The 12,739-nt window shown below is 66.5% G+C and overlaps 1 protein-coding gene across 3 annotated transcripts in view; it reads left to right on the top strand.

The window, feature by feature from the left end:
• Nucleotides 1-1,143: 1,143 nt before the first annotated feature.
• Nucleotides 1,144-12,739, top strand: part of PLCH2 (phospholipase C eta 2) — a 34,004-nt gene continuing 22,408 nt past the window's right edge. For all 3 annotated transcript variants that reach the window (XM_027570066.2, XM_027570073.2, XM_027570084.2), the window contains exons 1-2: nucleotides 1,144-1,250; nucleotides 11,702-11,848. In XM_027570066.2, the coding sequence (XP_027425867.2) occupies nucleotides 1,208-1,250; nucleotides 11,702-11,848 (190 nt within the window). In that variant the 5' untranslated portion in view covers nucleotides 1,144-1,207. The remainder of the gene's footprint in view (nucleotides 1,251-11,701; nucleotides 11,849-12,739) is intronic.

Raw genomic sequence — 12,739 nt, forward strand, 5'->3', positions numbered from 1 at the left:
TTCCACCAGTGGCAGCAAAGGCAGAAAGGCTGCCCCTTCAGGGGAGCTGGGCAGCAGCCCTGTGGCCTTCCCTGGGCAGGATCCAGCTGGTTGTGGTGACAGTTCCTGTGTCTCACTCTGCTCCACACCGGGGGCCTGGCCTGGCAGGAGGCAGTCACACCCTGGGGTGGCGGCAGCTCAGGGAGCCCCAAGGAGCCCCCGGTCCTCCTGCCCGGCCTGTCACCTGCGGCCGCCCCAACCCAGCCTCCCACATCTCCATAAACCTCCCCAGGCCACCCTCATGGCCGAGGGCAGAAGCAGCAGCTTTCAAAACAGCACCCGAGGGACGAGGGACGAAAATCTCTTCCGTTGATGTGGGAAATGTTATTTCTCTCGGATGCTGGATGTAGCAGGTTGAATCAGAACACATCCCAGGAAGAGGCAGGCAGGTGCCAGATCAGGACCGGGTGGGGGCCGCTCAGCACATGCCCCACCCCCAGACTCCTCCCTGCTTGGCCCAGGCAGGGCCCCAGACCCGGGATCGTCTGCAGGGCCCTCACTGAGGGACATGTGGGGGGAGGCAAAGAAGGAGCATATGAGGGGTTTGGATGCCAAGGGGCTGGGGCTGTCCCCTGGACCTTCGGTGCCATCGTCTGTCCTGCACACACATCCCAACCAGGCAGCCTGCGAACTGTCCCCCTATAGCCAGCCTTGAAGCACTGAGCATTGTGGAGCCCCTCCTTGGAGGGAACTAGCCCATGGCGCCTGGGGGAGGCTGTGCGTAATGATCCGAGGGACCCTGTGGTCTTGGGGGGGGTGCCAACCAGAGGGCATTTTGTGTCCGAGGGGAGCGGCTGTTACCCCCTCTGGTAGGAAGGCTGACCTGGAGGGAGGGAGGTCAGAGCAGCTGAGGGTGGCCTCCAGAGCCACTGCTGGAGGAGCAGGTGTGCCCCGCCCCTACCCCCACCCCCAGCCTCTGAGCCAGCTGAGACCCCCCACCCCACCCCACCCCAGCGCACACTTCCTCCCCTGCCCACCGCGGGGCTGGGCTGTGAAGGGTTAAGAGGGCGGGGCTCCGGCGGGAGGGGCAGTCCCAGCAGCGGCGGCGGGCTGAGCGCTCGGTGATCAGCCATGGGCGCGCGCTCAGGCGCAGGGACACGCGGGGCCAGCATACCGCCCGCGCCCCCTTGGGCCCCGCCGGTATCGGTGGAGGTGGTACCTGTGGGCCATGGAAGAGCCGGGGGACCCCGGTGGGCTCAGCCGGGACGAAGGTAAGAGCGAGCAGAGGGGGTCCAGGAAGGAGGCTGTGACTGCCCATCAGTGACCCACTGAGCCCACGAGGGCAGGGCTGGATCCCCCCCCCAGGGGTCTCTGGGACAGTCCCATTCCCGCAACACCTGCACAGCCCCCTGTCCCCCACATCGTCCCCCACTGTGCTGGCATCTCCGCAAAAAGTGGAGACAACCCCGGTGGGCGGGGGGAGATGCCCCGGGGGAGCTGACAGTCTCCTGACCTCTGTCCTCCCCCATGGGATGCCAGCCTCAGCGTGGGGGGGTCAGATCTGGGGTGGCCTGACCTGTGGGTCGCCTGGTCCAGCCCCCTCCCGCCCCGTTCATCCGGGGCAACGCGGGTGGCCCCGAGCCTCGTCAGCACCACGGACAGGGCAGCAGCAGCCTTTCCCGGAGGGGCCTGCCCTGGTTTCCGGAGCCCTCCGGGTTCCAGCCCTGGCGCCCCCGTGGGAGAGTTCTTGCTCAGATCTGTCACTCTGTCCTGACCTGGGGGCCTGGGCACTACCCTGGGCAGACGGCAGAGATCAACAGGGGTGGCAGGAGTCCTCTGAGGCTGCCCAGGGCTGCCCAGCACCAAGGAGCTTGGCTGCACGGGGTCAGGGCCTGTCCTTGCAGGGAGCAGATGGGGCAGCGCCTCTCAGGGACAGGGTGTCAGTCTGCCCCAGGACAGCACTTACTCCAGGCCAGGAGAGGGGAGAAGCGGAGAGGGAAGGGGCCAGAGCCACAGCTCTAGCAGGAGTGACCGCGGCCAGACGCGCAAGAACTTCCTGCTTAAGGGCTGAGACCCCCAAGGGGGGTATAGCTTGCCTTCTGGCTATCTGTCTGGATCCAGGTTGTTCTGGACCCAGTTTGTCCCGCCCTCTGATTGGTGTGGACACAGGGGAGGGACTGTGTGGCCTTGGAGAGAATGTGTGGGAGCAGGGACATCACTGCCGGCTAGACTGAGGATGAGTCCCCCGCAGGTGCCTTCGGTGAGCTGTGGGACCACAGGCAAGGCACCAACCCTCTCTGAGTCTCTTGTGCAAGAGAGGGACAGCATGGAGTTGCCTTCGTAGGGTGGCTGTGGGCAGAGTGTGTCCTGTCTGTGTGGATGCCTCGGGAATGCCTGTCCCCTCCACACCTTCCCTCCCTCCCTGGGATGCCCTCTATGAATGGAGGACAGGGTGCCAGGTGGAGATGGGGCCGGTGCTGCAGAAACTCCTGGCTGGGCTGTGTGCTTGGGGCACTCGCAGGTATACCCACCCGATGACCACAGCCCCCGTGCCTGTGTGGGGCAGGGCTCCCATGGTGGGTGGTCCCTGGGAAGAGGCTGGTCCAGCACATTCTTGCCTACCTGGCCTGCAGAGAGTTCGGGGGAATCAGCAGCCAGCCTTGGTCAGAACCACAGGATGCAGGATGCCTCCCTGCTAGCGGAGTGGAGACTGGCTGCTCCCAGGGTCCAGGAAGGCCCGACACACCCCGGGGATGCAGCCATCAAGGGAAGGGCCCTGGTCTTGGGAGGGGAGTGGGGTGGCAGCTGCAGGAGCAGATGTGAGCCCACCCTTCATGCCCCCACTGTCTGGGAGGGGGAGACGTGTGGCGTGGCCCTTGTCTGCTGGGGTGAGTGTGCTCCCCCGCCTGCCCCCCGGGAGAGAACAGTCTCAAACATGCAGCTGAGGACGGAGCAGATGGGCTAGAGTCTTGGGTCCGGCCCTCCATCTGTACAGCTAATGAGCTGATGGCATGGTTTCCATGCTCTTGGCACCTTCTCCTGGAAAGCCAGTGGATGGGCCCTGTGAGGAAGTGCCCCTCTCCTGGGGCGGGGCATGCGTGACGGGGAGGCAGAGGGCCCTCTCGGTGCAGAGGCCAGCTCCACACTCCGTGAGGGCTGTCGGGGGTAGAGGCACCAAGGAAGGATGAGTAATCAGCAGTGTCTTTTTCTTCCTGGGACTTTGCTTCCAGCAGACGTGGGCTTCTGCCGGCTGGATGGGTTCCCTGTGTGGGAAAGGCCGGTGGGCGCGGGGCCCCCTGGGCAGGGAGACAGACACCCTTTCCAGGACAGGACGTGTTTTCTCTGGCTCTTGGAGAGGAGCTTGGAGGGGGAGGAAGCTGCCCACTTGGGCAGTCTCCCAGTGGGCCTCCATACCAGCCAGGGGCAGCCAGCCCTGGGGGACTGCAGGATGGGGCTCGTGTGCCGGATGGTCAGTTACTGAGAGCGGGAAGCTGCTCTCAGAGGCCATGTGCGTCCCAGAGGTCTCGGTTCCACATGGAGGGGAGGTCACCTGGCCCAGGCAGGCCCCGGACCCTTTGGAAACTCCCCTGTCGTTCAAGCCGTGGGTGGAGCTGACTGTGGGCCAGGCGCAGGCGGCCACTCCTGGGCTCCCCCCCAGGTCAGCGGTGGGCATGTGGGGGGGCAACACCGAGGGGAGTCAGGGTGACGCTCAGGGAGGGCGCCACCCGGCCCCGCAGGGGCACTGGCCCAGCCCATGCAGGGGAGCAGTTTAGGGGTCCTGCCAAGATAGAGGGGACCGCAGGAAGCCAAGCTGGGAGAGCCCAGCTGCTTCCGGACAGTCCCCAAGGCGCCCGAGGCCCCTGGGCTCTCGAGGAAGCCGCCCTGGCCAGGAGGAGCGGCGGGGCCCGGGGATGAGTCCATGGGCTCAGCCTTCTGTTTCCTGTCGGCTCCGTGGCTCTGTGCCCGCTCTGCGGTGGCCGTCCAGCCAGCTGCCGCCGGCCTCCCGCGCAGGCCCGGGTGGGTGTGGGGTGGGGACAGGGCAGGTTGGCCAGTGCAGGGGGGACCCCTCCCTCAACCTGCAGGAGCTTCCTCTCTTCCCAGCAGGCAGGCCCGGTTCCATCTGGTGACTTTTCAGGAACATGCCCCCACCCCCAGAGCCGCTGGGAGTCTGTCTCTGCTTCCCCGGCCACTGCCGGGGGCTCCCTGGGGGTCGATCCCTCACACAGAGCCCACAAAGCTGGGTGCCTGCTTCCGGGGAGCCCAGGCCGAGGTGGGTGTGTGATGGCCGGATGCCCCCTCCCACCCTCCGCCGAGCCAGTGCACGGGAGCTGAGGGCTGGGGCCTGGCACAGGATCCCCCAGAACACACGACCCAGGGCAGGATGCTGCAGACAGGCTATTAATAGAGTCCTCTCCCCACACGACTGTCCCATGTGAATAATGCCACCACTGTGGCTGAGCTGGGGGCTGCCAAGACGGGCGGGGGCAGGGCCGGGAGCCACTCCGGGAGAGACCCTCAGTGAGGCTGGTATGAGCAGGCCCTGGGCTCCCATGGGCAGGCAGAGGAAATCAGGGTGTTGGGACCCCACCGTGCTGAAGACCCCGGGTTCTCACGGTGTTCAGCGGCCTTCGTGACAGTGTGGTGGCCCAGTGCATGGGAAGGGGCTTCTCTAGCGGGAGGGCGCTGGGCACTGGACACCATCTTGTCCACGGTGCCCACTGCTGCAGGAGCCTGGACCGTCTGTGGACGGCTCGTCCGTCACACCGTCAGGTGACTCTCAGAAAGTTCCCGGGGGCCTTCCCTCAGGCCTGGTCCCAGCAGGAGCTGTTGTCACCAGCTAGGAATGCGCCCAGCTACTGCTGTCCCCTGCCCAGAAGCACGAGCTTCCAGGGGCTTCTGTGGAAGGTGCAGGCCTGGGGCTGGTCACTCAGCATGGCGGACGGGGCATGGGGGCCATCGGAGCACGTCCCCGCCCCCCCCCCCCCGCATGCTTGCTGCCCTGGCTCCCTGGGGTCTGAGTGCACGGGCCGGGAAAGGGTGGGTAGGCCGGAAGCAGCCCAATGGGGCAGAGCAACGTCTGACTGGTGTCCCCCCAGGACTCCCTCTGGCCCTCCTTGCTTCTGAGCTGGGTGATGCCGTGGGGCTGGGCCCCCTGCCCACAAAACTCTCAGGCTCTTGCTGGAAGGCTGAGCTGCCTGCCCCACGGGGAGGGTGTTGCGGGAGGAAGCAGACACGTCCTGGCAGGTGGGGTGTCTAGCATGGACCTCCATCCTCTGCTTCTCCCCTGCCCCCAGCCCCTAGTCCTCCTCCAGGCTTGTCTGGCGCCCGCCCTGGGCCTCGCCAGCCTGGCTGACCAGCCCCCAGGGGACCCTGCCCTCATGCACACCCTCGGGCTGGCACTGGCTCCATGCCCCTGGGCACTGGGCACAGTCACCCTGGAGTCCTGCCTGGGGGTGGGGGGGGCTTGAGGGAGCCGACTCACACTCCCTGATAAAATAAAAATAGTTGGGAGGAGGCGCCCAGACGCGCAGGGGGAGGGGGGCACGAGCTGCTTCTCAGACGTTTAAATAATCTCCGCCATATGTGTGTGGGCCTGTCCCTCCCTCCGGCAGCGCTGGCCAGGGGCCGGGCCGATACCCCGTGGGTGCGCGCGGGAGCCCGGTGCAGCAGCTGGGGCTCGCTGACCTCTTCCTCTTCTCCCGCCAAGCGCAGTCTGAGCACCTACTGCATGCGGAGCCCGCCCCAACAGAGAGCAGAGATGTAGCTTAGGGTGACAGACGGGGGCGGCTGAGGACCCCATGGAGGGCTGTGGAGGCTCTGGTGGGGGTCCGGCCATATGTCCCGCTGTTGCTGCCCATTCTGAGTGATGTGGACACGAGAGGGGCTTGCTTGAAGAACCTTCAAAAAGGCAAAGAAGTGCTGGAGAGGAGAGGGGCTGGCCGGGGGCTCAGGGAGGTGGGAGGCGTGCGCCCCACGCCCCGGCCCCTGTGTGCGTTTGCTCAGGGAGGGGGCAAGTGAGCAAGGGCCGGGGTCTGTGCCTGCACACCCTTGTGGGAGGGGGCCTGCAGCACCTCCGTAGTCTGCCCGTGTGTGTGTGTGTGTGTGTGTGTGTGTGTGCTCCCGCAGGGAAGCCTTCGGGCGTCACTTGCAGGTTTTGTTGGAAGAGTAAATTGAAAGAGGTGGAGCTGCTCACCTCTCCTGGTCTCCTGCGGCCTCTCCCGTATGAGGACAGGGTCAGTGTCCGTGGTCAAAGCAAAAGCCGGTGCTGCCCGGCTTCTGCCGGCAAGGACGCTGCCCCCTTGGAGCAGCTGTGGCCGGGGTCCTAGAGCCACTGGAGGAAGAAAGGAGTGAGGGGCTGAGGGGATAGTCTGACAGACGGGGAAACTGAGGCACGGAGCCCCAGGGGCCGCCCTCAGACTCTGCTTCCCGGCAACTGCCCAGGGCGGGCCGTCCGGCTCAGTGGTTCTGCCACGGGCCGCTGTGGCCTGGGGCGTCACTGTGGGCTGGAGCCCCCTGGGGGGTGCTCTGCCTACTCCTCCCTCTGTGCTGGGCACACCCCTGCATCAGGCTCCTCTAGGGCTGCCTGGTAGTGGCCAGGCCCCGGAGGGCGGGATGGCCGTGCCAGGCCCCAACTCCTGTCACCTCCTGGGGGCGGGCTTGGTGGCCCAGCCTGGGCTCGCCCACATTTGAGTGTCCAATGGGGGCCGGTCCCAGAGGGCCCTGGCGGGTTGGGAACGTGCAGATCGGCCTGTGTGGTGTTATCAGGCAGCCGCAAGGCAGCCGTGAGGATCCTGGGAGGAATAGCTCAGCTCCCAGGCCTGAGAACCAGCAGAGGGGTGTGCGGGGCAGGCCCGAGGGAGCCCTCCTGCCCCTTCCTGGCCAGGGCTGCCCCGGCCTGCACCTGTCAGACAGATGTACGCTGGCTCGAGGGCCCGGAGGCCACATCTGCCCGGCCCTGGGGGGCGGCTGGCGGCTGGGACTGACTGAGGGTGTGGACCATGGTTGGGGTCGGGGCACTCAGGGTGGCTGGTGCTCACAGGCAGCCAGGGTGTAAGTCGGGCTGGGTGGTGGGGGGTGTACCAGGTGAAGGTGGAGTGAGTCCAGCCCAGGGCCTCTCTGTGGCCCCCTCGTTGGGGCGGCTGGGCTCTTGTCCCTCTGGGTGTGGGCCTGGGTCTGCTCCCGGGCAGCCCTGGGGTGGGGGTTTTCTCAGGTGACCCCGAGGGAGCAGTGCGGGTTGGCTTGGGGACCACATGTGGACTTGGGGGCTGGTGTGGCCCCCCTGCCCTGTGCTTGGTTCTCCTGGGTGCTGGTGTCCCTTCCTTTTGAGAGCTGGGGCCCAGCCCCCATGGGGAGGGTAGGAAGGGAGGAGCCTCGCCTCCTGGTTAGGGGGGCTGAGCCACTGGGGTTCCGGGCTTGTCTTGGGTTCAAGCCCAGCCTGGCAGTCACCCAGGGCCTGGCCTTTGCACATACCCGGCATGCTTAGCTGCACTGTGGGGTAACATGGGCACCCTCAGAGCTGGGAGCTCCCCCACAGTGTCCTAAGGCCCTGGAGCACCCCGGCCCTGCATGGGGGCCACAGATCTGTGTCCACCTGCTTCATGGAGTCTCGGGAAGGGGTTACCAGGGCCTCCAGGCAGCAGAGGGCCTTCGCTCAGAGCCCTGCATCAGGCTGGGTTAACAGGACCTTCCTCCTCCCCCCGGTCAGTGGAGGACCACGACCTAGGTTGGCTGAGGAGGACTAAGGGAGTGTGGGGGGCAGGGGCTGGGCCCACTCAGTCTGTGCCCCCAACTGCGTCCCCTACCCAGACAGGTTGGGGCACCTGAGTCCCCCTGGCTGATGGCAGGAGACCACTGATCAGCTAGTGGCTGAGAGCCCAAGGGCATGACCTGAGAATGGCAGGTGTGGCTGGCTTAGGGAGCTTTTGGGGGGCCGGGAGGTGAGAGCAGCCCCAGAGTGGCACCAAGCATAGGGGAGGAAAGAGGAGCAGGTGCAATCGGGCGTCGCCTGGTTTTGAGGAGCTGTAGGCTTTGAGGCAGGAGAGAATGGCCCAGTGCCAGGGAGGGCAGCTGACGGAGTGTGGTAGTAACACAGGACAAGCAGGCGGGGGGAGTGGGGACCCGGGGCCTGGCCCCCACTCTGGTCCTGATGCTCCCCGGGGGTTTGTCAGGGTCCCCCTGCCCCGCTCCGATGGGCCCGACTCCACGCAGAAGCTGTCAGGGCTCCGGCAGCCCCCCCTTCCCGAGGAGGCCCGGGACCCACTCCTTTTCCCGTTCCAGAGGCCAACAGCGTCCTGATCTAATTCCACACAACACTCCTCCTGCAAGGGACCGAGTCAACGCCGCTTTGGGAAAGGCTTTTAATTGGGTTCTGGCATTTGGCTTTGAGTCGGTTATGTCGGCTCTGGTCAGGTGGGGCCCTGGCTCTCTGTGGTCAGCCCGGGATGCCCACCACTGTCTCCGCATATGGCCTGCGGCCTCCCACCCTCTCTGACCTTGGACCCGGCTGCCTGTGACCAGCCCTGGGGCGCGGGTCCTGGCTCCTCTCCTCTGTGCTGGCGACAGAAGGGTGACCGTCCCTGTGTCAGCACAGCCCAGCAAGGCTCGGGGCTGTTCTTGTGGTGCTGGGGCAGGGGGCACAGGCAGGCTAGGGCTCATGGGCCTAGTGGCGGGGCCAGGCCCCAGTCCTCACTGTAGCCAGTTGTGGTGGGGTTCTGCCCCTCGGGGCTCGCACCACCTGTCTGCCAGGCTGGCCTGCTCCCCTCTCTGTTCTCTTTGCCTGGCTCTCCTGCCCCAGAGCTGCCCGGAGTGTGGTCAGCCACCCTGAGGACTGTCCTTGTCTGGGCCTTGTGTCCAGTCGGCAGATGGGTGAGCGGGTCTTCCCTGGGCCTGACTCTCCTCCCTTAGGCCAGGTCTGTCATGAGGAGGCCCAGCCCAGCCCAGCCTCTGGGCAGGACCCGATGATGAATGCACCGAGGGCGGTGGGCCGCCACCGCCCAGAGAGGTCAGACCTTGGGGCTGGTCCTTGGGGACCGAGGCTGCACAGCCAGGGGCCTGGAGCTGGGTGAGGGACCGTGAGCGCTCGACCCAGGCCCGGGGATGCACACCCTCCCTCCATGCTGGGAGGTGCAGCAGAAAGGGGCCCAGCTCAGCTCTGGGTTCCAGCCCACAGAGGGGCGCTCCTGTTCCCCCTCCCCCCTCCCCCCCGGGACAGCGGGAACCCCCTCTGAGCCCCTGGCAAGTGCAACGGATGTGGGGTTAGCGGTGGGGGCTTCTCTCGGGGCTCAGGCCGGGATGGGGAAGGGGCAGCAGCCTTTGAGTCCAGCATGGGGAGGATGGTGGGGTGATGGTGGGTGGTCCCTTGAGGACGGTCACCCCAGGCCTTCCTGAGGTGTCTGTTGGGTCCCTAGGGTGACCACCTCTGTCTTGGCTGTCACTGCTCAGCCAGGACGTGGGGGCTGGTGGCCTGGGCCCTGGTCGACACTGCCCCCTGACCAGCGCCCTCCTGGCCTCCAGCTGGGAGTCCCCTTGGCCTAAATCCTCTGGCCAGCTGGGCTGGACCCAGGCTGGATTAGCACAGGGGATTGGGCTGAGCATGGGCGGGGCAGGCAGAGGTGCAGCGGCTCCCCTCAGACTCGGGGACGCTGCCTCTCTGGGGACCCGTTCGCGGCCCTGGTGGGTGGGCAGGCTGGCCTGGGGGCCACAGAGGCCCGTGGCGGGGGGATCGGGCCACTGCCTGAGATTCCTGGCAGCAGGCTTGTGGGGGCCTCGAAGGGCTCTCAGGAGGAGGAAGAAGAAGCAGAAGAGAGAAAGGGGCACGGGAAGCCTCCGTGACACCTGCCATCGTCCGACCTGCTGCTGAGGTGGGGTGGGGGACACCGGCCCGCCCCGGCCTCTGGGAGCCACACCTGGCCATCTTTAGCATGTCAGTCCCCTGGCCGTCTGCCCCCAGCCGGACCGGGGCAGCGGTGGCCTGCCTGACGGAGGCCCTCCTCTGGGTCGGGGCGAGCGTGGCCTTGTCCCCGCCATGGCAGCTTGGCCCACTAGGTAAGGGGGCAGTCCTGCCAGGTCATGAGGGGCCAGGACAGGCCTAGTGCTCCTTGGCGGGGGCTCCGCCCAGCCCCACAGCCCCTGGGGCTAGGAGGGTGGGGGCTCCTTCCTCCCAAGGAAACCTGTAACCTCCTGCCCCTTCCCTCTGGGGGTCATGGGACCCCAGCAGCACCCGCAGCCCGCCTCTCTGACCACCCCTCCCCCGGCGCTGGGTGCTGGGGCCTGGAGGCTGCACACCAGGCAGGCGGTGGGGAGGATGGGGCGGGGGGGGGGGCAGGGTCAGGGAGGGGCTGGGGGCGGGACCCTGGCTGGGCACTCAGGTGGCTCTAAAGCTTTTGCTGAGGGGTCCCTGGCCCTCGGAGGGGCAGTACACCTTCAGCCCCGCTGGGCTGGAGGCAGCGTGTGGGTGCAGGACGTGACAGCCCTCAAAGGAGGGAAGAATGCCCCTCTCCGGCGTGAGACACGGGTGTGGGGGGTCAAGGCCTGCCCGGCTGTGATGGGAAGGTTGTGTGTCTGTTTTGGCAGGGCTAGCCCATGGAAGGCCCCATTTGGGCTGTGTGCCCCCCGGGTCTGTGCTCCAGCTGAGAGACGGGGCCTGGTCCAGGTGCCACCTTCTAGAACCTGTTCTGGGCCTCTGGCCGCCCCTGTCTCATGTCCTGCCTCATCCCTCTGCTCTGCTCCCTGCACACCAGCAGCGCCCCCCTGTGTCCTCACCTCCCGGCGTCCCCTGTGGAGCCCGGCCTCCCTATGGGCCCTCCCCCTGCAGTGCAGCGTCAGGGATTGGCTTCCTCCAGGGAGTCCTCTCTGCCTGGGCTCCTCTGGCTGGCAGGTGCCTCCAGAGCACCACTCGAGGGTCCTTCACTGGGTGGGTCTCGTGCGGGTTAATTACTTGATGCTTTAGCAGATGGCACCTTCTGAGTCCTGGGCTTTCTGTGAGTAGGTGTGAGGGGGCTGGGGCAGGGGGCCACGAATGACCCCACCCCTGGGCCTCTCTCCAGCCCCAGGGGGCTGCTGGCCTGGCTGGGAGCCCCCTGACCCCGGGACCTGGGAGACACATAGGCTGCAGACAGAGGAGGGGAAGGGACACTGGGGGAAGGGTCTGCGTTCTGGAACTGTGGTCGGGTGCTGTCCCCCCCCCATACAAGTCTTGGTCTCACAGGGCCCCGCTGTGTGCCTCCAGAGGTAGACTGCGCCAAGTCGCCCTTGCCGCATGGAGGAGGCGGGTGGCTTTCCTGAAGGCCACAAGAAGGGGGTGCAGGCTCTCAGGAGAGCCCCCTGCCTGCTTGCTGCCTGCCAGGCACCTCCCTGGGCCTGGCATGGAGGCCGTACCATGCAGCAGCCCCTGAGAGGGTGTCATAGACTTTGGGGCAGGTCATGGTGTCCCTGGGGCTGGCGGTGGCGGGGGGGGGGGGGCAGGTGGCCGGAGCCAAGGAAAGCAAAGCCGCGGAGGACCTAGGTCCCGCCTGGGCCCGCATCTGGCCCAGGCCTGTGGGGGAAGGAGGCAGCGGCCGGGCTGGGCAGCCTGTCTCTCAGGTGGGGCCCGTGGGCCCGGAGGTGGGTGCGTGGGTGGTCTCTGCGCCCTGAAGCACGTGGGGGGTAGGGGGTAAGGATGGCCTGGCACTCACGGCACCCCTGTCTGTCTCTGTGTCGTCTGTCTGCCGCGTCCGTGGACCAGTGGAGAGATGTATGAGCGCCATGCAGGCGGGGACTCAGATGGTGAAGCTCCGTGGCAGCTCCAAGGGCCTCGTCCGCTTCTACTTCCTGGACGAGCATCGCTCCTGCATCCGCTGGCGGCCCTCACGCAAGAATGAGAAGGCCAAGAGTGAGCGGGGAGGCCCTATAGGGGGCACGGGGGGTGGGGGCTGAGCAGCTGTGGGGCAGCTCGGGGGGGCAGCAAGATCCTGAGCCCTGGAAGTCTCCAGGGGGCTTTGGGCCTGGCGCATGGGTGACCTCTGGACGCCAGGGGGGAGGGGTTAGGGCCCCATGCCCTTCAGGGCCCTGGCCTTGTTCCTGCCCGGCAGAGCCCTCAAGGGCTCTGGAGCCCGAGTGCCCTTTCCTGTGCTGGATCTGGGATGGGCTGAGGGGCCAAAGGACCTTCAGTCAGGCTGGGGGACAAGACTTCCTAGAAACAGAAAGACCCCAGCTGGGCACACCAAGGGCCAGGCTTCAGTGCCCGGGGTTACCTCAGGCAGCCTGGGGCATGGAGGCTGCAGGGCTGCCTGGAGCTGGGAGGGGTCCTGAGCTGGGAGGGTTTGTGCAGGGGGTGGAAAGGCAAGGTTGATCTCTGAGCAGGGCATGGCAGGGACCAGGCTGAGAGGCAGGAAGGGACACATTAGAATCCTCACGGGCCAGGAGAGACCCAGGGGTGCCAGGAGCGGGCCTCAGCCTAGCAGTTGCCAAGGGCACTGTCGCTGCCATGGGGCCTGGGAGAGAGCTGGGTTGCAGAGGCCCCTGGAGGGCATCCTGAGGAGAGGGCTGAGACTGCCCTCTGGGACCAGGAAGGTGAAGCCGCTCTGCTCACTTGGGGTTCCTCCTTGTGCGTGGCACTGTTCCCTGTACTAGGTGTGAACATGAGGTGGGCAATCACCTCCTAATAGGGCAACTTCTTGTCCAGCTGAGCACCGAAGAAAACAGAGAGGGTGGAGAGAGAGGGGACAGGTAGATGGGGTCCTGGAGGCCCCTCAGTGGGGGGTAATAGGGCAGAGACCAGCAG

This window comes from Zalophus californianus, chromosome 4 (genome assembly GCF_009762305.2).
Source record: "Zalophus californianus isolate mZalCal1 chromosome 4, mZalCal1.pri.v2, whole genome shotgun sequence".
NCBI lineage: Eukaryota > Metazoa > Chordata > Mammalia > Carnivora > Otariidae > Zalophus > Zalophus californianus.